We start from the raw sequence: 25,299 nt of genomic DNA, 5'->3' as shown, positions 1-25,299 counted from the left end.
ATAGTGCTAACAGCTCTATCTCTATCTCTGTGTCTCCCTCTATCTCTGCCCCTCCCCTACCCGTGCTCTGTCTCTCTCAAAAATAAATAGAATGTTGGGGTGCCTGGGTGGCTCAGTTGGTTGGGCGGCCGACTTCAGCTCAGGTCATGATCTTGCAGTTCGTGAGTTCGAGCCCTGCATCGGGCTCTGTGCTGACAGCTCAAAGCCTGGAGCCTGCTTCGGATTCTGTGTCTCCCTCTCTTTCTGCTCTTCCCCCACTCGTGCTCTATCTCTCTCAAAAATAAACATGAAAATTTTTAAGTAAATAAATAAATAAATAAATAGAATGTTAAAAAATTAAAAATAAAAATAAAATTCAATAGAGGGGCACCTAAGGTGGCTCAGTTGGTTAAGCATCTGACTCTCAATTTCAGGACAGGTTATGATGTCATAGTCTGAGTTCAAGCCCTGCGTCCAGCTCTGTGTTGACAACACAGAGCCTGCCTAGGATTCACTTTCTCTCTCTCTCTCTCAAAATAAATCAACAAACGTTTTAAAAAATTTCAATAGAAGAAATATGCCCTTGTAGACTCCAAAGCCTAGCAATCAGTAAACAGTAAACTACTAAAGAGAAAAAAGTACACTAAAGCCTAGTCTCATCACACTATTTCAAATAACCCTGATTCTAAAGGAAAGGCTGAAAAACAGCAGTCATAAATGGACTCATTTTGTTAATTAGCATTTACCTTTGTAAGTTTAAACATCTATTTTCCTGCCTTCTTTGATGTAGTAGGAGGGATATTTTTTACCGAAACAGTTTCAAATAGCTCTGTAATTTTTTTTTTTAATGTTTGTTTATTTTGAGAGAGAGAAAGAGTGTAAGAGAGAGTGAGTAGGGAGGGGTAGAGAGAGAGAAAGAGAATCCCAAGCAGGCTGCACCCTGTCAGTGCACAGCCCTATACAGGGCTTGATCCCACGAATCTTGAGATCATGACCTGAGCTAAAATCAAGAATCCGATGCTTAACCAACTGAGCCACCGAGGCACCCCTTCTCTGTAATTTTTATGAAAACCACAAAGGTATGTGGTAATTCTTGTATCATCAATTTAAGTATCAAGAGAACAGGGGATGCTGACATTTTACAAGATTAGAACAGTTTCTGGGTTAAGCCGTATATATTTTGTTTTAAACAGTTACTTACTTTGATACCCAATTACTTGAAATTCCATGAGCAGCAAAAATTGTAAACTGGAGCTGTTCTGTTGTTGTCCATGCTTCCTTAACGTTCCTATTACTTTGGGCACGGTCTGCAGGACTCCTACCAGAATTTGCATGGAGTCTGAGAAGATCATAAATTGCTGCAGTTAACTGGTCCATGCTTACTTGAACAGGATTTTCAGGATTCAGTGATCCTAGATTTAAAGAAATTGTTAATATAATTCCCCAAAGAAGCAAAAATTATTGCTAAAATTTAAAGAACTTAAAGACATACCCCTAGATGAACTCTTACTAGGGTCTCCTTCTCCAGACAGTGAAGTCACCTGCATACATACATACAAATTAGTTGGAAAATTGCCCATGATATAATATAGAATGTTTACCTTTAATTTCAATACATTTAATTAAATGCTTGATCAGGAAACCTCCCAAAAGGTTCTGCAGAATAAAACAAAACAAAAATGTAAAAAGAAAGTGAAACCCCAAACCAAATAACGAAATGATTACTATCAAGAAAATCAGAATAACTGAAAATTAGTGCAAAATATAGAAACTCAACAAAATCTGCCTCATTAAACCAGTTTAGTAATTAAGATTTGAAACCCAAAAGCGATAAATACACTAATGATACTTTATATTCTATTAGTTGCTTTACTATTAGTATGATAAGAATATCCCTAAAGAAACTACAACTCTATTTATTACCATTTATGGTCTCAAAAAAGCTCTTACAATTATTTAAATTGAGCTCTCCTCCTACTCCCCACTCCCTTATCCAGCAAATGACTATGATGAATAGAAACCTCAGATAACATTAGGACCATGGTATAGTGGATCATTTCCAAGTTATTTCATATATATATATATATATTTTTTTTTTTTTAAACAAGCACATAATAAGAAAGAAAGGTAAAAGAAACCCAAATTTCTACATATCATATATATAAGCTCTCTATGAGCCTAGAGTATCTCTTAGATACCAGTTGAGGGGCATACCATCAATGTAACGTTTCCTTCCTTTAAATTTATTGTGTCTTGGGGTGCCTGGGTGGCTAAGTCAGTTGAGCGTCCGACCCTGGCTCAGGTCATGATCTCGTGGTCTGTGAGTTCAAGCCCCGTGTCAGGCTCTGTGCTGACAGCTTAGAGCCTGGAGCCTGCTTCGGATTCTGTGTCTCCCCCTCTCTCTCTGCCCCTCCCCCGCTCATGCTCTGTCTCTCTCTCTGTCAAAAATAAACATTAAAAAAAAATTTTTTTTTAATTTATTGTGTCTTGTGATCCACCTTCTCTAATCCTACCATCAGAGCTATGAACAACCCTATGAACAGAGTTAATTAAATCCTCGTGAAAATACCATAGGAAGAGCTTTCACAGTATGCTATCAAGAAAGGCTCCTAACCTGGTTGCTTCTGAGGCATTAAGTCACTCTTAGTGAGGCTTCTGGGAATTTTCAACAGGAAAGAGATATGGCCCAATGCAGACCTTACCCCATGGACAATCATGGACATCTCCATCCAGAAGGACAAATACTAAGCATTACCACCCAGGTTCTGGAGCTCAGTATCTATCTTGAAACTTCCAACCAACTCATTTATGCCACAGTTCCTCCTCTACACGTAAAAGTTTCACAGTTTGGCATCTATGTATTCAATATTAATGCTGACAAAGCTCTTCTGAGGGAGCCGATCTCCTCTTAGGAATTCCCAACTTTACTAAGTGACCAAATCTACTCAAAAGTAAAAGCCAAGGTTGAAACAATAACATTTTGTCTAACAGAAGCAAAAATCTCCCAGTTTAAGTGATACTCACTTAAGTACATACTTACATGTAACAAAATGCTAATATACTAAAAAAATACTCACATCAGCACTTTTACTCCTTGGAAGATTGACTGCTCTCTTTAGCTTCTTTACTGATTCTGTAATGGCAAGAGTCTCTACACCATCTAAAGCACTACAGATTTTTCTTACAGCTTTAATTACTTGATCTACTGCTCGGTGCTGGTTCTTTAAAAATAAAAAGTAAAATAAACATAAGTATGTGGAATTTAAAGGATCAGTTTCAGAGATGAAGTCAGAAACCAGACATTTTAGATGTGCTTAATAAACAGATATCCTTTACTCTTTTGTGATGAAAAACAAACAAAATACCTTTTCACTGACCTATTTTATTTTGAATAAGAAAACTTGGGTCTGATTTTCATTTTGCCTGACACAATTATTCAGATGCAAATGCCATTAATTTCATACTTAGGATAACTAATAAATCATTAACAAATTACTAAGTCATTAAAAAAACTGGAGTTATTTTTTATTCTTACTTGGGAGTAAGTTCCACATTAAAAACACCAATCCTTCTCTCCCTCCTGCCAAAAAATTTGGTATCAAAAACCAAGTTCTTCAGAGATTGGCTGCATATTAATAACATTAGGCAGCAGTTAGTAGACATGAGTCAACTTTTAAGCAGGATTTGCATCTATACAATCATTACTTTTTAAGTTTTATTGGATGAAAAAACTTTCTTGAGGACAATCCCTCTGTAGTATTTAATCATACTTGATTTCACCACAATTCAAAAGTATACATGTACAAATATATTATAAAATCATTTACCTGATGAGAATGATTTAAAAATCTCTCTCCATTCCTCCATCATTTTAAAATAATGTTTCTTATCTCATTAAGAAACACTCTTACATAAAGAATTCATCAAACATGTATGCCAAACTTACATGCCAAGTACTGTTAAAATGGGCTGAAATTTAGTACTGTACCATCCCTTAACAATTTAAATTTTTCCACCTTTGAGGCTTGGCAACCAGAAACTGAATGTTCCCTGTACCTTTATGCTTCAATGAAACCACCTCATTTGCTCAAACATCCAATTACCCTGCAGTCCTCAGGACCCAACAATCTGTTTTCTAGCTCCCCATTTTTGCTTACTTATATTTCTGCTTACTTTTACTCCTACACCTTCATGCAAAAACCTTTCCAGTGTTGAGGCTCAGGTCATCCTCCTATACTATTCTCCATCATTTTTTATGTGCCAGTTACCAATTTATTGTCAATTAGTTCCAAATCAATCCCCTTCTTTGCTCTACTTTGTGATACTGGAACTAGACCTATATTTTTCCTTTGCCAGCCGACAAAATGTTAGGTTTGGTCAACAGAGAGCACCTAAGGGACACTCAGGCAATAGCAGCATGAAGACACTTCTCATCAGGGTTCCAGGCCTCCTCTTTTTTTTTTTTTTTTTTTTTTTAAACTTCAGCACAGGATCCCAGTGGTCCTCAAAGACCAGTTCCAGCTATACCCTCAGGCCATGGTCTCCCAATCTGACAACTGTAGCAAGTCTCTTTGCTATAGGCATCCTCTGTGCTCCTGTGATAGCCAAACCCTTTTAGAAGAGGCTGGAATTCAGCCTGGGCGGGGGGTGGGGAGGGTTCTACCATAAGTCCTACAATTCCTTCACTATCCATTGTTCCTCAACCTAGAGGTGATAGCTGCGTTTTTATATCCTATTTCTGGACCCCTTATAGCATGGTTGGCAAGCTTTTTAAAAAGGCCAGAGAATAAAATGTTTTAGGCTTTGTGGGCCACACAGTCTCTGTCACAATTCAACTCTGCTATTATGGCATGAAAAGAGATACAGGTAAATACATAAATGACTATGGCTGTGTTCCAATAAAACTTCATTTACAAAAATTGGAAATAGGCCAGATTTTGTATGCAAGCCATAAAATGCCAAATCCTGCCTTAGAATCCTCTTTTGCCCTTTGTAGTAATTAACCACCTTTTACTAATTAACAATTCTTTAAATTTTCCTGTTCAAATTACTACTGTATTTTCTGTCCCCTGACTTGACCCCTGATGGCCTGATCTGCCTTGTAATTGGACATGTGGTCATTTCCTCCACTGCATGCCATATTTTTGCTCTAGATATTCACCTGACTTTCTACTCTATATCCTATAATAAGCCTCAGTTACATAAATGTCCACGTGGAAAATTCACAGCATCTTCAACCCCAAAACTGTACCCTATGAGAATCTTAACCACAATATTATAGTCTGATCACAATCTCCTTTGCCTCCAGTCCCCACACATTCATTTCAACTAAACTCATTCTTTGAGGTCAGAGCCTTCTCTTCTCTGCTTCTTCTACCAGGCAGCTGAGCATTTTCAAAGAAAATTCAACATCCCCAATTTCAGCAGGAAACTGCACACCACTTAACATTCCTTTTACTTGTTCTTGGTCAGTTCTCTTTCTCATTTTTCTTTACTGCTCCTGTAACTTCATTTTAGTAAAATAAATTAACACCTTATCTCTAGAAAATTAAAGCCAGGAGAAATCAAAACTTCCGCAACTTCCTGATTTTTCCTAAAACCTAAATTAAAACATATCCACACAAAGACTTATATGGGGGGGGGGGGGGGGGTTCACAGCAGCATTATTCATAACAACTAAAAACTGCAAACTGTCCAAAATGTCCATTATTTGGTGACCAGATAAACAAAATATGATATATCCATACAATGTAAGTATTCAGCAATAAAAAAAGGAACTATGGATTCGAATTACAACTTATATACTACAACATGGATAGAGCTTAAAAACGGTATGGTATGTGGGAAAAAAAAAATCAGGTATTACATAGGGTATGATTCCATTTACATGAAATTTCCATTAAGGGGAAATCTACCGAGACAGGTACTAGATCAGGTGTTATTCAGGGGTTGGGCTGGGAATGAGGAATGACTGAAAAGTAGTATATGGAAACCTTTGGTAGTGACGAAAATGGTCCAAAGAACTGGATTGTGGGGATAATTATACAACTCCATGCATTTATTAAAAGGAATCCTTGAATTATATATATTCAATGGGTATACTTTATGGTATATAAATTATACAATAAAGCTGTAAAAAAACTATGGGGAATATATGACAGTCACTGTTTTTTTTAGTCATTATTTTGCGTAAGATGGTCCTAAAGACATCTGCGATAAGACATTCATTAGAATACAGACCTTAACGAATTGAAGGTTAAGCCATGCAAATATCTGGGGGAAGAGCATTAAAAGTAAAGAGAACAAAAAAGCACAAGGATCCCAGCTGGGGAGCATACCTATAGATCCACCAGAACAAAGAAGGAAAGTGTTAGGAAGCCAGATCAGAGAGGTAGTGGGGTCAGAATACACAGGGCCCTGAAGACACAATTAGGGATCTGAATTTTACTGAGATGGCAAAGAGGATTTTGAAAAAGGGGATAACATAATTTAGCATCTTTTAAGAGTTTATGAATTTTATTAATCTTTTCAAAGAGCCATCTTTTGTCTTTTTCTCTTTTACATATGCTATCTGTGCTTATTATTTTTCTTAAAAAACCTTTTTGTTTTGTAATAATTTTATATTTACAGAAAAGTTGCAAAAACAGTACAGATAGTTCCTCTAAGATAGTTAGAAAGTCCCTTTAAGAACATTAAAGGAAACTGGGTTAAGTAACGTAACCATGTTATATTTGACAAAACTAAGACATTAACACTGGTACATTACTATTAACTGAACTGTACTTTAGTCAGACTGAACCAGTTTTTCCATTAATATTCATTTCCTCTTCCAGGATACAATCCAGGATGCCATATTGCACTTAGTGACTTATTTTTAAAATATCATTTTGATTCCCTGTGGAAGAAAGACTGTAGAAGGACAAGGGTAGAAGCTGAGAGAGCTGTAAGGAACTACAGTTGACCTGAGAACAACACAGGATTGAACTGCTTGGGTCCATTTATACGTGAATTTTTCACAGCACAAGTGCTATAAATGTATTTTCTCCTCCTTATGATTTTAACTTTTATTTAAAAAAAAAAAATTTTTTTTAATGTTTATTTTTGAGAGAGACAGAGCATGAGCAAAGGAAGGGCAGAGAAAGAGGGAGACAAAGAATCCAAAGCAGGCTCCAGGCTCTGAGCTGTCAGCACAGAGCCCGATGCGGGCTTGAACTCCTGAACCGTGAGATCATGGCATGGGCTGAAGTCGGGACGCCCGACTGACTAAGCCACCCAGGCGCTCTTTAACATTTCTTTTTTGCTAGCTCACTTTAGTACAAGAATAAAGTATACATACAATAAAAGTATACATACAATAAAAACAACATACAAAATATGTATTAATAAACTATGTATGTTATCAGCAAGGCTTCCAGCCAAGGGTAGGCTATCAGCAGTTAAATTTTGGGGGAGTCAGAAGTTATAAACAGTGGGTACCTGGCTAGCTCAGTCAGCAGAAGATAGGACTCTTGATCTCAAGATTGTGGGTTCAAGCCCAATGTTGGGCCTAGAGCTTACTTAAAGATAGACAGATGTTATATACAGATTTTCGACTGCACAGGAGGTCAGAGCCCCTAACCCCCATGTTGTTCAAGGGTCAACTGTGTCATAACTATTGTAATTGACTAGAACTGTAGCTTTGGTAGTGATAAAGAGTGGTCACATTCTGAATGTATTTTTAAAATAGAGCTGACAAGAATTAGATAGATTGTGGGATATAAAAGATCTTTTTCTTGAGAAATCAAATACGACGTCAAGGTTTGGCCCTTAGCAAAGAGAAGGATAGAGTTGTTATTTACCAAATAGAGGAAGACTCATAAATAGATATGAAGGGTAATATAAAAAATTCAGTTTCATGAATCTTAAATTTGACATGTTAATGAATTAGACATTCATATAGAAATGTCAGGTAAAATATATTTGAATCTGGAGTTCAGGGAAGAGGTTAGTCTGAATGTATAAATTTCAGCCATCAGTATATGTAGCGTATTTAAAGACATGAGATTAAGCGAGATCACCTGGAATGTGACCACAAGGGAAAAGAAGAGATCCTAGAACTGAGCCCTATGGTATTCTGATGTTTAGAGGTCAGAAAAATAAAGAGACCATAAGCAGAAAGCCACAAGTGAGAGAACAGAGCAAGACACTGGAAGTCAGAGAACCACAAACATGATACACCAAGAGGTCATGAGAGTATTCAAGAGGAAGAAACAGCCACCTCTATTAAACACTATAGAAACACTGAGAAAAATAAAGACCAAGAACTTATTACTGAAACCATGATCATGAAGTCCTGATCTTAGGTGCAGTTTCAGGGAAGTGCTGAGAATGAAAGCCTGATTGGAGTGGGTTCATAAAAGAATGGAAAGAGAGGAAGTGGAAGCAGTAAAAATAGATTAACTTTAAGGAGTTTTGCTGCAAGAAGAAAAGAGAAGTGGAGTGGTTGCTACAGGGGGATGTGGACTTTTTGTTTTAAGATGGAAGATATGCCCAGGGCTGTCCTTAAACTCTTATTTTCTGTACCTGCAGTAATTTTCTTGGGGATCTCCTTATGGCTTCAAAATACCAATTATATTCTTATGATTCCCATGTTTACTACCTCCAAGCTGGGCCTCTTCCATTAAAATCCAGATTTATATCCAACTGCCTACTCAACATTGCTATTAAGGTGACTAACAGTCATCACAAAGCCCAAAATTAAGTTCTACATCTTCCATCCAAATCTGCTCCTCTCACAGTTTCTTCCTCTCCCGCCCCTTCCTCCCCCTTCCCACTATCTATGGCTAGCAAAACATCTTCCTAATTGATTTGTTTCCATTCTCGCCCCCCTCCCTCACTCTATTCCAGCTAGAAAGACAGATATATCAGGCACACTCCTCCTCCCCTAGACAACCAGATAGCTTCCTCCTCTCCTCCAGTTCTTTACTCAAATTTACCTTCCTAATGAGGTCTCTTCTGAATACAAATGTTGAAATTGCAACATTACCCTCATTTATTTTTCTCTATAGTGCTTACCACCTGATGTAGCATATATTTTGTTAGTTTAATTGTCATCTCATGCAACTAGAGTGTAAACTAAGACTTGGGATTACAGTTTCTTTTGTTCACTACCATAGCCTTAGCACCTACAACAGTGCCTCATGATGAGGAGATATTCTGCAAATATTTACTGAATAAATATGTTTATATGCTGACAAGAATATAATAGTAGCTGGAAATCTGGAAATAGTCATCCTACACTATTTCTTTTCTTACATCTCATTACCTACCAAAATCTTACCAATTTTATCTCCTAAGTATTGTTAATCAGTTCCCTCCTTTTGCCTTCATCACACTCATTATCTTTCACTTGGACTACTATAAAAAACTTTCCTAAATAATCTCCCTAAAACCAATCCTGCCAGAAGTAAATCTAATTTCCACAGTACAGCCAGAGTAATTTCAGCTCAGGACTCAGAAACAAGTCACTCAACCCATCCCACCCCTTACCCTCAGCTAAAAAGGGCTAGAGCAGGGGTCAGTAAACCTTTTCTGTAAAATAGCAATTAATAAATAGTTTAGGCTTTGCAGGATATATAGTATGTGTCTCAACTACTCACTTCTAGGATTAGAACACAAATGCAGTTATAGAAAATATATAAACAAATGGGTGTGGCTGTGTTCCAAAATTATTTATTTACAACAGAAAGTAGACTGGATATGGACCTCTAAGCTAGAGGATAGAGTAAAACTCCTTAACATGGATAAGGTGGTAACTTATGTCCGGGTATCTCCAACATCATCTGCCAACCTTCACTTCACACTCTACTCTGTTACAGAAGTGCTTCTACTTCCACATATGTATCACACCTATGTGCTTTTATTCACATGTCCTTCCCAACCATCTTCTTCTAGCTAACCCATACTGTTGACTTGAACTAGGCAACCTCCCTTCTTAGAGGCTTTCCTTGGAAGTCTCAAGTTGGAAGAAGTGCCCTTCTCTGATCTCCCAAAGAATCCAACGCATACCTCTATGCTACACTGAAATTTTGTTTAAATCCATCACTAGTTTTAAGTTCCTGGTAGGTGGGGACTAGGTCATCCATTTTCGTAACTCCAGCATCTAGAATATAGTAAACATTCACTTCTTTTTTAAATTGAACTGAAGGTTCCTCTTAGTAATAAAGCTGAAGTGAGGTGAAGTGCTGACTCAAGCAATATTGAAAATTTCTGTTAACAAGTTGGGTCAGAAAACAAGTCATCAAACATCAACATCAAGAATATTGTTTAAATCGTCCTTCTAAAATATTTCATACAATACCACACTAATATTTAAGATAGAACAGAGACAAGAATCCTTAAGTCATCATGCCAAAAGGTGTATTAAGACTTACTTCAGTTTGCAGAGCCAGGTCCACTTGGTGGTGGTAAGAATCTAAAAGTTCGTCAACAGGGTATCTGAAATAAAGAACAGTTACTGTGGCTGAAGGATACTATATACAGAAATGATTGTTTTATTCACCAAAATAATGGTATTCACATCCAAAAGCAAAGTTTGAAAACCTGGAATTAATGCTTTAGATGCCACACCTTGTCATGATCTCCTTATAAGGTTTTTCTATTTGATGCAGATGTTTGTTTAAATCCACCGGTGTTTTATCATCTTCTGCCTAAAAAAACACATATACACATATGTTTACCAAAAAATAAAATCCGTTCTTTGGGTTTGTTTTTTGTTTTTTTTTAGTTTTTATTCATTTATTTTTTTTTTATTTTATTTTATTTATTTATTTTTTTGAATTTTTTTTTTTTTTTTTAACGTTTATTTATTTTTGAGACAGAGAGAGACAGAGCATGAACGGGGGAGGGGCAGAGAGAGAGGGAGACACAGAACCAGAAGCAGACTCCAGGCTCTGAGCCATCAGCCCAGAGCCTGACGCGGGGCTCGAACTCACGGACCGTGAGATCGTGACCTGAGCTGAAGTCGGACGCTTAACCGACTGAGCCACCCAGGCGCCCCTATTCATTTATTTTTGAGAGAGAAAGAGAGAGTGTACAAGCAGAAGAGGGACAGAGAGAGATTGGGGGTCAGAGGATCTGAATGAAGGGAGCTCTGTGTGGACAGCAGACAGTCCAATGTGGAGCTCAAACTAACAAACCGTGAGATCATGACCTGAGCTGAAGGCAGACACTTAACCTACTGAGCCACCCAGGTGCTCCTCTTTGGGCTTTCTATTACCAAATTAAACATGGTTAAGTGTAAGACAAATTCTTGAAACTGCAGTGATTTTTCAGAACAGGTTAAAATATTTTCAGAATTAAATACTATTTATAACCAATCAGGGAAACAAGTACATCAATATTCTGAAAAATCTGTTTTATAAATAAAAAAAACATAAATGCTTTTTAGTCTAGTTTTTGATCTATAGGCAGCTCCCAAAGTAAAAACTACTTCTATTCTACACAGAAAGGAGAGGTTTAAAACAAAACAAAACACTTTTAAAGATATCTGACAGCCAAATGAAGGTGGGGTAGGATCAGATGGGGAAGAGATCATCTGAATTTCTGCATTATTTTTTCTAATGATAATCAAATTTCCCCCCAACTTACCCCCAATAAATAAGGTACTGGTCTCTTCTACCATAAGTCTTTACTATGCAAATATTCTCAAGAATATTATTCCTTAAGAAACTGAAAAGAGAAGTTACTAATGATTGCTAAAATGTACTGAATTTTGTGAAACATTTCACTTGGTTGAAAAATATCAAACACAGGAGAAAAACCTAAGAAAATAAACAAAAAGTAGAAATGACTGCTATTTTTCTATCCAAAGTTCTACCAAATGAAGAGTAATTCTCTTTAAAGATTAAAATTCATCAAATGTTTTTGCCTTAACTTCAAAAGAAAGTACTGCATTTTAAAAAGAGAAGCAGTTTTCATTTGGTGAAAAATAATGTATTTTTCTTCCTTCAAACCACATTTAGTATTCAAAATCTTTCCTCCTTCCTCATTTCCCTTTGACCCTAATGTTTTCATTCTTGTGTAAAATCATTACAAGTCAACTTTTATTTCCTCCACTTTGATTTTCAAATATGCCTCCAGCTTGGAGTAGTAGGCTACCTAAGACTCCATGATTGAAAAGCTACCCCAATTTGTTGAAAACCCTTGTTGTGGATAAAATCAGTTCATCATTCCAATCCATTCACCAGTCCAACCCAGAAATCTTGGAGAATGTACAAATTGCAAATTGGCTAATTAGCAGAATTACTCAGAGTCAACCAAATTCAATTCAGTTATAAGGTACATACTTACTGTTCGGGCCAGATTTTGGCACATTGCACTGAAGGTCAAAAGTTGTAGTTTAATCTCTGCGTCCCATTTCCGGCAGTTCTGAATATGTTCATGACTTCCAAGGCAATGATTACTATTAAAATAGATTAATTATTCATCAATGTTATTCTCAAACTAGAAATTACAGAGGTGAGAGTAAAATATAACTTGTATCTGCATCAGAAATTGAAGAGAATGGTAAAATGTAGAGATAGTTTTTTAACCAAGTGTGAGCATTTAAATAAAAGAATAATTCTACATGGACAGAGTCACAATAAAGAAGAAAGATGAAGGTAAAAAAGAAAATAAGAGAAATAGGAACAGGGCATTTTTAGTAGCTGAAAGTAATTAAATCTGTAAAATAACTAAACTGTATATGCTAAATTACCTGGTTCAGAAAAAGATTCATACAATGACTATTTCAAGGCAACTAAAAGGAAGTCACAGCTGACCACTGTGTGAAAAGTAATGGCCCATGCTACATAAGGAAAAAATAAGTGACTATTGACTCTTTCCAGAAAGTAAAAAAAACTATTAAATTCACTTATCAATGAATTAGCTTTTTTCCCCATTTAAGACTATAAGTTTAAGGGCAATACCATGTCTTAATTGTCTCTGAAATCCCTCCACGGTCTTAGATACATACACATCTTAAAACAAAGTATATCTCAATATAAGTTCATGGATCCAATCAATTCAGCAGGACCCAACATATTTTTGGACTACAAATTTAACTTGAAATTTTTCAATTTTAACCCCTTAAAAATGAAATTTCCAAAGATGTTGTTCAGTAGTTAAGTAAATAAACTTACTTTTGTAGCACTTCCTCTTGACCACAAACTTTCAGAACGTAGCTGCCAATATCTACTTGATTCAAGTCATCATGTACCCAGCAAAGGGCTTGCATTATAATGATTTCTACAGTAGAACTCACTGTAAAAGAGGCATCATTTTCATTTTGCTCGTTTAACTCTATACACTCATTCAGAATGTATTTATCATCTAAGAGAGCACTATACAATAGAAATATAATGTAGGTCACATATAGAATTTAAAATTTTCTACTAGCCACGTTGAAAAAAGTAAAAAGAAACAGGTGAAGCTAATTCCAACATGTTTTATTTAACCTAATAAATCCAAAATATCATTTCAACATAAAACCAGTATTTAAAAATTACTGAGACATCTTATTTCTTTTCAAATTGGTTCTTTGAAATTCACCGTGTATTTTATACTTCTAGCATATCTCACTCTATATTAGCCATATTTCAAGTGCTCAATAGCCACATGGGGCTAGGGGTTACTGTATTTGATTAGGGCAGATCTAAAACTAAGAAAGCCACCTCCCTATTACAGACTCCTCCAAAAAGGATGACATTTAGCAGTATCTAGCAAACAATGATTTAAATCAAATCATAAGAAAAAAAAAAAAATCACCATTTTAAATGTTTGATATTTGCTGGTAAATTTTCTAATGTAAAATAAAAATACAGCAAGTAGGAAGTATTCTTCAATTATCATTCTTGACAAGAGCTATTTACTAAGATTATAACACATTAAAAAATTAAAGTAACCTTTTAAAGTAACCTATTTCTGGGCATCTGGGTGGCTCAGTTGGTTATGTGTCTGACTCTTGATTTCAGCTAGTCATGATCTCACAGTTTATGAGATCAAGACCCGCATCAAGCTCTGTACTTTCAGCTTGGGTTTCTCTCCTCCCCGCCCCCCCCCCCTTCCTCCCCGGCTCTCCCTAAATAAATAAACATAAAAAAAATAATAAAGTAACCTATTTCTATACTTAGATCTCTTATGTTCAATTTAGAAGACAGTTATTAAATTCAAACTTCACGAAAATCAACAGCTTGGCAGAAAAAGCCATAAAATATCTAATAATATCTACATTTCTGAACAGTCAAATGTACAGTAACATTTATTAGTTGGACACACCTCTACTATAATATGGTTAAGTTTCTTAACAGAGATGTATATTATAAATGTGCACATTTACAAAGAACCAAACTACAGGCATTTCAGACATTTTCTCAAAGTGTAATCATATCTTGAGACATCAAGTCAAAATGTGATACAAATTAAAACATTTGCTATCAATGCTTATTATTCAATCAAGGGGCTTACTGACCTTTTTTCCTTCAATTTTCATATTAATTCTTACAGCATATGGATTTAAACAATTCCCCAAACCAAAATTTAAAGTATGTTTTATAAGAATAACTCTTCCTTTAGAAACTAAAAGAATGATTATCATAGTTGGCTAACATTTTTGTTTCAGATTTCTATTTTTTCAAAGGGGCTTGAAAAGTACAAAGCTACAAAGAAAAGTATCCAAATATTGGACATATTCGTAATCATAACCATTATAGAAAAAAAATGGCATCATTTGTAAGTCAAAGTGCTACAGAAATATAGGACCTTATTCTACCATTGGAATTCCATTAAAGCAATATACATCATGAGAAGCAGTAAATTATGACAGAAAAGTTCCTACAGACTTTAGGATACATTTCTAGAAAGGATATCCACATCAAATCTGGAAGAGAGAGTTAGAACCAAAGGAGAATTATCTTCTCCTTAGAGGAGCTTAACAAGATAACTGGAATTTCAATTTCACTGACAGCTCTTTATAAACAAGTATTCTTCTTGCCATAAAATGGAAAAAAAAAAAAGAACTGGACTATAATTAGCCTTTCAATCTCATGCTTTGGGACCTTGGCCACCAGCCACCAATTAACCAAAGTTACTCAGCATTTTTCAGAGAAATATGCAGTAATAGAAGTAATAAAGGTAAACTGTTTTCCCACTAGTCTTAACCAGAAAACTATGCAAACGTATGCCAATTTTTTGAAAAGGATAACTAATGAATATTAACTATTTTACCACACACACACACACACACAAAATTCTTTTAAAGTGTATCTAATGATAACAAGGTCAAGAATAATTCAAACTAACATTTTAAACATTTTCTGCCTAATCAAAGCTAAACAAGATAGCTGGGGAACTACAAACGTACCATCACATGTAAAAGTAACTGGTAGTTGAAATCCTTCAATTTCAATGGAGACCTTCACGCTAGCATTTTCTCCACATATGTTTCTTTGTACTGTAACTGGACTTAACAAATAGCCTGGATTTGTGCAGTGATTGGTATATGGAAAGTTGGTCTTCAATCTGTTCACAAGAAAGAAGAAATCAAATTACTTTTTTTAAAGCTGCATTTGAGAGCCCTAAACACAAGTTTTCATGCTTACAGCCATTCAATTCAGTGTCTTTGTCCAGTTCCAGAGCAGCTCATGAGAACTGTAATGAATGGACCCCAGTCAAACTCCAAATACTAGCATTTGCCTTTTAGATAAAAGGAATCCGAGAAAAGAGATTAAGTACTGTCAGGACATCTTTGGTAACATTAATCAACATTAACCAAGCACACACTGGATACATGCCATTTTCTGCTTCAGTTTTTTTTTTTAATACAGTATAATTACACAAAATGGTTCATTTTTAATGAATCCACTGAGAATATAGGCAATGTAGCCCTCAACCACAATTGCTACAGAGATAAAAAGTTTGTTTTTCTTTTAAAAATCTTTTTTGGGGCACCTGGGTGGTTCAGTCAGTTAAGCGTCCAACTCTTTTTTGTTTGTTTTTCATAAAGAGACAGAGACAGAGCGCAAGCAGTGAAGGACAGAGAGAGTCGGAGACAGAGAATCTGAAGCAGGCTCCAGACTGAGCTGTTGGCACAGAGCCCAAAGCGGGGCTTGAACTCACAAGCCGTGAGATCATGACCTGAGCCAAAGTTGGATGCTCAACAGACTGATCCACCAGACACCCTTAAGTGTCCAACTCTTGATTTCAGCTCAGGTCATGATTTCATAGTTCATGAAATCAGCCCTGGGTAGGGCTCCGCACTGACAGCATGGAGCCCACTTGGGATTCTCTCTCTCTCCCTCTCTCTGCCCCTCTCCTGCTCATGCTCTCTTTCTCAAAATAAATGAATAAACTTAAAAAATTTTAAAACTGTTTTAAGGCCTTTTTCCTATATATTTTGGTTGTTAGACAACAATAAAAAAAAAACATAATTGGTTGTTACAGTGCTATGAGGCCTTTATTCCCTCAAAATGATTTCTAGAACTTAGCATTTGGAATGGCAAGAATTGCCTGTGAAGGTATTCACAGTAACAACATAGCTTAAGTTGAAATAAATTCACGATTATAGTGTATATGGTTTTTCTCCACACAGCACCTCTGTTATCAGAAGACAAAGGAGAATTTGATGCCTTTTTAAAATCTGTAGCCTTCCTTTAACTGACTTTTTTCTGGAGGTTAGAAGACAAGATCCAATTGTATTGTCTGCTTTTCATAGGATTACAAATGGAATGAATGCTGAAGGTGTATTTATTTCTGTAGCGATTAAAATAATCAAGTCATAGAAATAGAATAAAATGGCTTGAGATGACAAAAAGAAAAGGGTCAGGGGAGGCAGCAAGTATATCTGCGCAGCCTCTAGAGCCAGACAACCTGAGTTTAAATCCTGATTGTAACTACTAACTAGGTGTGTGACCATAGGCAAGTTACTGAATATCCTTGTTGCTTCCAGCTTCCAATTCTACAAAATGAGGATACTACCACTACTAACTTCATAGGATTATTGTGAGAATTATGTAACTTAAGTTTATAAAACACTCAAAGCAGTGCCTAGTAACAGAGGTGCTATAAGCATCTTGTCAGATAAATAAGTGAATTAAAAAATCTGTGTTCTGCACTATGGCCCTCAGTGCCAGAAAAGATCCAAAATTAGAAAGAAATGTAATTTAAAAAAAGCAATATAAGCAATAAACTTAAATTGATATTGGAAATGCACCTTTAGATGTCAGCACAGTATCTTTAGATGTGTGCTTGTTGCCAAGCTTACCTATCTGCAATACAATGTGAAGACCTTCATAGGACCTTGTCTAAGATTCTTGTTTCTCATTTACTAGGTATTCTCGTTTTCTACAGTATAAAATAGATGCTCTCAGCAAATCATGTAATTAACTAATACATGAAATATTAGAGAATTTTGTCTATATCCAAGCAAGACTTCAATTTTCAGAAATCCTTAAGCATGATGAAAGGACAATCAAAAATTCTAATAATAGCTCAGAAAACAAGAATTTATTAGACAAAATAATGAGAAAAGTTGCATTCAATGAACTTGACTTGGTAGGGGGAACCCTTCATTTCCTTTCCTTAAAATGAGTCTTTTGGATACACGTACACCAATGTTTACAGTAGCATTATCTACAGTAGCAAAATTATGGAAACAGCCCAACTGTCCATGGATTGATGAATGGATAAAGAGGTGTATTCCATACAATGGAATATTACTCAGCCATAAAAAAGAATGGAATCTTGCCATTTGCAACGACATGGATGGAGCTAGAAAGTATTATGCTAAGCAAAGTAAGTCAGAGAAAGACAAATACCATATAAGTCCACTCATATGGAATTTAAGAAACAAAACAAATGAGCAAAAGGGGAAAAAAGAGACAGAGAGGCAAACCACAAAAAAGACTCTTAACTACAGAGAACAATTTGATGGTTACCAGAGGGAGGTGGGTGGATCTGTGTGTTAAATAGGTGATGCTGAGGGGCGCCTGGGTGGCTCAGTCAGTTAAGCGTCTGACTTCGGCTCAGGTCATGATCTCACAGTTCGTGGGTTCAAGCCCTGCGTCGGGCTACGTGCTAACAGCTCAGAGCCTAGAGCCTGCTTCAGATTCTGTGCCTCCCTCTCTCTCTGCCCCTCCCCCACTCACGCTCTATCTCTCTCTCTCAAAAATAAATAAATGTGAAAACATTTTAAAAAAAAAATAGGTGATGCTGACTCAGCAAATAAAGAGGACACTTGTGATGAGCACCAGCTGATGTATGGAAGTGCTGAATCACTATACTGTAAACCTGAAACTAGTATTACACTGTATGTTAACTGGAATTTAAACAAAAACTTAAAAAAAAAAAAAGAGTCCACGGGGCACCTGGGTGGCTCAGTTGGTTGAGCGTCTGACTTCAGCTCAGGTCATGATCTCATAGTCCATGAGTTCGAGCCCCGTGTCGGGCTCTGTGCTGACAGCTCAGAGCCTGGAGCCTGTTTCAGATTCTGTGTCACCCTCTCTCTGCCCCTTCCCCACTCATGCTCTGTCTCTCTTTGTCTCTCAAAATTGAATAAGTATTTATAAATAAATAAATAAATAAATACACACACATACATACATACATACATACATACATAAATAAAAGAGTCCTTTTTTTACACAGCAATGTGAATGTACAGTAAAGCCTTGATTTGCAAGCATAATTCATTCTGGTAATATGTTTGTAATCCAAAGCACTGTATATCAAAGTGAATTTCAAGAACCACTGGCTCAGTTGTGATCATGTGACATTTGGCGTCATCTACTACTCGTACTGCAAGACATCACTCATTTTTCAAGTTAAAAATCTATTAGAAATATTTGCTTGCCTTGTGGAATACTTGCGGAACAAGTTACTTGCAATCCAAGGTTTCACTGTACAGAACATCACACATTTGTACATGTAAAACTGGTTAAAATAGTAAATTTCATTTTACGTATGTTTCATCACAAGAAAAAAACTTTTTAATGAGTTCTATCTCTGGTTGACAGTATGGAAAATAGTCCAGAGAAAAAAACAGTAATTCTTTTTTTTAATAATGTTTATTTATTTTTGAGACTGAAAGAGACAGAGCATGAGCAGGGGAGGGGCAAAGAGAGAGGGAGGGGCAAAGAGAGAGGGAGACGCAGAATCCGAAGCAGGCTCACAGAGCCCAACGTGGGGTTTGAACTTGTCAACCGGTTGCTAGATCATGATCTGAGCCGAAGTCGGACACTCAACCAACTGAGCCACCCAGGCGCCCCAACAGTAATTTTCTTTTTAATGTTTATTTATTTTTTTACAGAGAGAAAGAGAGAAGAAAGAGGGGAAGGACAGAGAGGGGAGAACAGAGAGGGTCCAAAGGGGGCTCTCTGCTGACAGCAACGAGCCCCGTGGGCTCGAACTCACAAACCATGAGATCCTGACGGGAGCCAAAGTCAGGTGCTTAACTGACTGAGTCACCCAGGCACCTCAGTAATTTTTTTTCTATAAAATTGACATTCTTCTATTCTTATGGTTTTGTTTGCTTTATCAAAATTGGGGGAAAACTAAGATGGTAATAGATTCCTTAAAGTTGGGGGGTTTTTTTTGTTCTGTTTGTGACTACACTTTTAAACATACAAAAGCAAATTAATAAATTTATAACTGCTGAATAAATTACTCAATATAATAGACCATGTAAGATATTTTTATGGACACTCTAAACCATATATTATAGCTTGATATTCTTGAGTAATTACCTATAACGATTATTTTTTTAAGCTCTGATTTTCCACTAATATTTCCACTTCCCTGTTACCATGAAAGAAATGTCTTCGTTTGCTGTTTAACGTGGCACTACAGTTCAGGAAATTTAGATGCTTTAGGGTTTATTTTCTTACTGTGTGCCCAATCAAGCTGATGTTAGGTACAGACAGAGCCAAATTGTGTAAACTCAGGCAGGAAGAGACAAAAATGAGGGTTTTAAAAGACAAAAATAAAAAATAGGGCTTTTAACTGAATAAACACTACTTTAAGGGCACCTGGGTAGCTCAGTCAGTTAAGTGTCAGACTCTTGATTTTGGCTCAGGTCATGATCTCACAGTTCAGGAGTTTGAGCCCCAAGCTGGGCTCTGCTCTGACAGCACTGAGCCTACTGGAGATTCTCTCTCTCCCTCTCTCTCTGCCCCTCCCCTGCTTGCACTCTTTCTTAAAATAAGCAAACTTAAAAAAAAAAAAAAAAAAAAAAAAGGAATAGACACTACTTTATAGGAAAGGAAAATCAGCATTGTTTAGAATAAAATTATCTAAATGCAGAGGTAAAGTCCTCGAAAACACACAGGGAGTCCTTAGGATCGAGACACTACTGTAGGATATAAATACTAGATCTGAAATATATAGGGAAAAAAGGAACCAGCAGGCTACTTAGAATGACAAGTGTGAAGTGTAGCTTCTCATCCTATCATGCTAGGAAACCACAAATGAAGCGGAAAAACCTTTGGTATCTAAAATTCTCTAATAATTTTCTCTAGAACTATGTAACTAGCAGATACAGCAAGCTTTGTCAACTATGATAAGTGGGAAAAGGAAAGAAAACAGGAAATAAAAACCAGAAAAATGTAGTAGTAATAATAAAATGTGCTGAATCACAGCATTATAATACTTTAAAAGAGATTCTTTTTTTTTTTTTTAATGTTTGTTTATTTATTTTGAGAGAACACGTGAGCAGGGAAGGGGCAAAGAGAGGGAGAGAGACAATCCCAAGCAGACCCTGAGCTCCCAGTGCAGAGCCCCATGTGGGGCTTGATCTCATGAACCACTGAAATCATGAGCTGAGCTGAAACCAAGAGTTGGACACTTCACTGAGTGTGAAGTGTGAAGTGTGACTGAGCCACCCACATACCCCTGAAAGAGTGTTTTGGTTTTTTCTGGGGTTTTTTGTTTTGTTTTGTTTTTGTTTTTAGAGAGAGAGAGAAAGAGAGACAGAGTGTGAGCAGGTGAGGGGCAGAGAGAGAGGAAGACACAGATTCTGAAGCAGGCTCCAGGCTCTGAGCTGTCAGCATAGAGCCCAACACGGCGGGGCTTGAACTCACAAACCAAGAGATCATGACCTAAGCCAAAGTCAGACACTCAACCAATTGAGACACCAGGTCATGAGACCCAGGCGCCCCTAAAAAAGATTCTTGATATCACTAGTCCAACTCTCTGATTTCGCAGAAGAAAAAAAAAGGCTTAGAATTGGCAATGTACCGGAGTCTGTTATACAAGTAATCTTAACTGTAAACAAGTATCATCTTGACAAATCTTTCACAGCTAAGTTAAAATGATTAAATGAATCATTTTAGATTTCAAAAAGTAAGGAGTTAGCTATCTAAGAGCATAAATACTTGTTTAAAAATTCCAGTGCAGTAATGACCATACTAAAAAAATTAAGAGCCATTAATTTCTTCAAGGGACATCCCCTGACCCCAACCTCCAAAGTCACAGGGAAAGAGAGGAGCTTAGAATAAGGCTTCAAAAACACGTCTGCTTCTGGGTGTCTGGGTGACTTAATCAGTTGAGCGTCTGACTTGATTTCAGCTCAGGTCATGATCTCACCGTTCATGAGCTTGAGCCCCACATTGGGTTCTGCGCTGGCAGTACACAGCCTGCATGGGATTCTCTCTCTCCCTCTCTGTCCCTCCCTCTCTCTGTCCCTTCCTTGCTTGCTTGCTCTCTCTCAAAATAAACAAACTTTGAGGGAAAAAAAGAAAAAGATAAAGAAAAGAAACACCTCTGCTTCTGGAGCAACTAGGTGGCTCAGTCAGGTGAGTGTCCACTGTTGACCCAGGGTCATAAGATTGAGCCCTATGTCAGGATCTGCGCTGACCAGGGAGCCTGTTTAAGATCACCTCTCTCTCCCTCTACCCCTCTTCTCCCCAACTCTTGTGCTCTCTCTTTCTCTAAAATAAACAGAAAACAAAAACACCTCTGCTTCTTACTTCTCTGAAATACTTGCTGTAATCACACACTTACTAATGAAAACGAAATTATAAAAAGAAGTCATTCTCTTTTTAGTTCATCTGGGGTTTCATATTACATAAGCCATTTGTGTGTGTGTGTGTGTGTGTGTGTGTACACATATGCGTGTGTATAAACAAAAATAATCATTTTAGCTGAGTAGCAGAGTCTGTGTAAATAACTCTAAGATTTAAATGGGGGAAAAAGTTAAATCTCAGCCTAATTTCTCAACCTGCGAAGTTTAAATGTAATTGTCACTCAAAACAATCTAACAGAAAGCATTATAGGGCTTGTTTAGGGAGAAAACTAAAGGAACTAGATAAACACATAACAGATTACTTCAAAATGATTATGGTAAAAGATTATTTCCAAATTATTAACCACACACACATATGGTATAATGACATGAAGGCATAGGCAATTTCTAATACATGTAATTTGCATACTAATGTATGCACCCAAATGTCCATTTTAAATACCTACTGAAAAAAAGGATTTTAAAAATCCAGTTAAGAGTAACCTTTGCAGGTAATAAAAGTGGCTGTATTGATATTTTTCTTCTTTTTTTCCCCTAAAGTATTCTAAAGAAAAGAAATGCTGGTTAAAAGGTAACAAAGGTAGAATTTTAATAAAATATTACCAATGGTATAGAAAATCTAGTTAACAAGTCCCTTAAACATTAAAATGATGTATATACTCAAAAATGATCTGGGAACCCCAAACTTTGCTTTACTTAAACCAGACCACACTGGGGAAAATACTGAATTCATAGTAAATCCCTCCGTGGTGATCTACTTTCCCTTCTTCTGATAACAGATCTCAACCCCTCGGCCAGAATGTTTGTTGTTCCACTCTCTCTTTCCATGAGATTTTTCTATCTGGTGCTGGCTGACAGGACTCCCTTTCCTCTCTGATATCAAGACCATTAGAATATGAAGGTGAAGCTATCAGTGGCTATATTCCCCTGCCTTCAAAACTCCATCTGCAGTAGAAGAAAATGAAGCCAACATACATGGAGGAAGGGCAGCAAGAAGGATAGGATGAAAATGGAAAGGAGAGTCCAAAGGGCGGGGGTTATCAATTAAAGTGTGTGAATTCCTAGATCTTGCTGTCATTGAGTTCTGCCACATCCTTCCTCTTTCTGCTATATGGGTTTGCAAATCAATACATAACCTTTCTCTTTTTTTTAAGTTTATTTATTTTGAGAGACAGAGAGAGTGAGCGGGGGAGGGGCAGAGAGAGAGGGAGAGAGAGAATCTCAAGCAGGCTCCCACACTGCCAGTGCAGAGCCTGATGCAGGGCTCAATCGTGAGATCATGACCTCAACCGACACCAAGAGTAGGATGCTCAACAAACTAAGACACCCAGAGGCCCCAATACATAACCTTTCTTGATTTAAGCTAGTTTAAGATGGGTTTCTAGCACTCACAACATAAGTTCTGACTAATACAGTGATATAACAGAAAGAAAATAAACTGAATCAGAGGCAAAGGAGACCTGACTCTGCTACTGTCTGAGTAAATTTTGGTAGGTAACTTCTCTGAGCCTGTTTCTTCATCTATAAGAACTATTGGCTATATTTAAGATTAAAAGCATATTTTAGAAATGCATTTTTCGGGGTGCCTGGGTAGCTCAGTTGGTTAAACGTCCAACTTCAGATCAGATTATGATCCCCTGGTTGGTGAGTTCGAGCCATCAGGTTCTGTGCTGACAGCTCAGAGCCTAGAGCCTGCTTCGGATTCTATGTCTCCCTCTCTTTTTGCCCCTCCCCTGCTCACACACGCATGCGCACTCTCTCTAGATAAACATTTAAAAAATGCATTTTTCTAACCTTCAGGAAAATACGTGTTCCCCTAATCTTGACCGTTATAATAGCATCTCTTAAACAGGAAGGGCAGTATTCTGAATGCTAGAAAGTTTTCAGGTATTAAGTCTCCCTAAAAAATAAAAACAGGTATTTTCTGAGTGTACCAAAGCTTATATATGTTTAAGCCATACTTTCACTGGTTGATAGAATCAGAAGTCCTCCATCTGAACTCATTTTTTCTCCTAAATACTTACAAACCTAAGAGGTAAGGATATAGGTTCAACTGTAGTTGGTGTTAATGTGCCAATTAGTGGTCTTGAAATTTCAGCCACAGGGAGAAAATAATTAAAATTTTTTAAAATTTTAGAATGATTAGTATTAAGCTTGTTTTCAAGTTAACTTTTTAAAAGCAAGTATTTAATTTTAAAAAAATCTTTAATTTATAAAGAAAAATTCCTTACTTTGTAATGGATTGACAAAAAGCAGCTACTTCTTCATTCTGTACTTCAATTTCTTGTAGAAGAGAACTTCCAGTTGACAAACTAGTGGTCCCACTTGGGTCTTTCTGTAATCAAAAAAATGTTTTTATTTCAAAAGTAAAAGATCCCCAGATGTTAAGTAGCACCACAGCATAAACACATTTTTACAAAAGTGTGTACAAAGACATGGAGGGAAATATAAATCGTATCAGTAACAAAGTTTTTAAATTATAGATTTCTGTCTTTGTAAAAGTAATACCAGCTAAGCCTTGAAGTTCACTGGTCTTACTTGCTCCAAAGTAGAAATAGGCTTTGTAATGGTCAGTAAGAATAGAATGCTAAAGATATTTCCAATCAAAATCTTCCTGACATAAAAGCTTCAGCAAGACTAAATGATTTAAAGGACTACCCTCTGTTTTAAAAAAGTGAAGAGATCAAACCCATTTGGGACTCCTCTAGTTACCAGGAATTCTATATATTCAACTGTGGCCCCAAATTCCAAGAAAGCAGCTAGTTCTTTATGTAAGAGAACGACTTTTAGGAGTTAGCGAGCATCTTCCATGTTAGTAAATTTATGCAAACATCATGATAGCCCTTCAAAAGGTAAGTTTGTCTGACCTAACTTTGTGTGCAATATTTTAATGAGATAAATTCACCACCCAAGCACAGCCAAACAGCATTTCCTTTAAAATTAAGTTAATTGAAATTAACTAAATTAAAATCGGAACATTTTCAATTTGAAATTAGTGAATGAAAATACAGTATATACACTTCAAGAACTGTAATGAACTTCAATGACCACGGCAAGATCTTGTCAGAAAAATTACTGAAAATTTAGGGTAACAATTCCTTTATGAATTTCCTTCTTTTACAAGGTGTCAGAACCCTTTCTGCTAGAATGTGAATTGAATATTTAAGGGGAAAAACAAAACAAGCCTTGAGTTCTAGAAAATCACAACTAAAAATAACACAACTCATGGGAAAAACAGAGTTAAGGCAAACTATTCAAAATCAGTGTAACTTTGTAATCAAAGCCTT

The 25,299-nt window shown here is 36.5% G+C and overlaps 1 protein-coding gene across 3 annotated transcripts in view; it reads right to left on the bottom strand.

Annotated features, from left to right (window-relative positions):
* The window catches only part of PIK3C2A (phosphatidylinositol-4-phosphate 3-kinase catalytic subunit type 2 alpha), a 193,341-nt gene that overhangs the window by 41,618 nt on the left and 126,424 nt on the right, over positions 1–25,299 (bottom strand). For all 3 annotated transcript variants that reach the window (XM_060606135.3, XM_078433279.2, XM_060606134.2), the window contains 9 exons: positions 24,244–24,347; positions 15,359–15,516; positions 13,140–13,260; positions 12,310–12,421; positions 10,588–10,667; positions 10,392–10,455; positions 3,057–3,200; positions 1,472–1,520; positions 1,181–1,391 (listed from right to left, as the gene is read on the bottom strand). In XM_060606135.3, the coding sequence (XP_060462118.2) occupies positions 1,181–1,391; positions 1,472–1,520; positions 3,057–3,200; positions 10,392–10,455; positions 10,588–10,667; positions 12,310–12,421; positions 13,140–13,260; positions 15,359–15,516; positions 24,244–24,347 (1,043 nt within the window). The remainder of the gene's footprint in view (positions 1–1,180; positions 1,392–1,471; positions 1,521–3,056; positions 3,201–10,391; positions 10,456–10,587; positions 10,668–12,309; positions 12,422–13,139; positions 13,261–15,358; positions 15,517–24,243; positions 24,348–25,299) is intronic.

Source organism: Panthera onca, chromosome D1, assembly GCF_046562875.1.
Source record: "Panthera onca isolate mPanOnc1 chromosome D1, mPanOnc1 haplotype 2, whole genome shotgun sequence".
NCBI lineage: Eukaryota > Metazoa > Chordata > Mammalia > Carnivora > Felidae > Panthera > Panthera onca.
The sequence above is the reverse complement of the archived record's forward strand: the minus strand, read 5'-3'. Positions and strand labels throughout refer to the sequence as shown.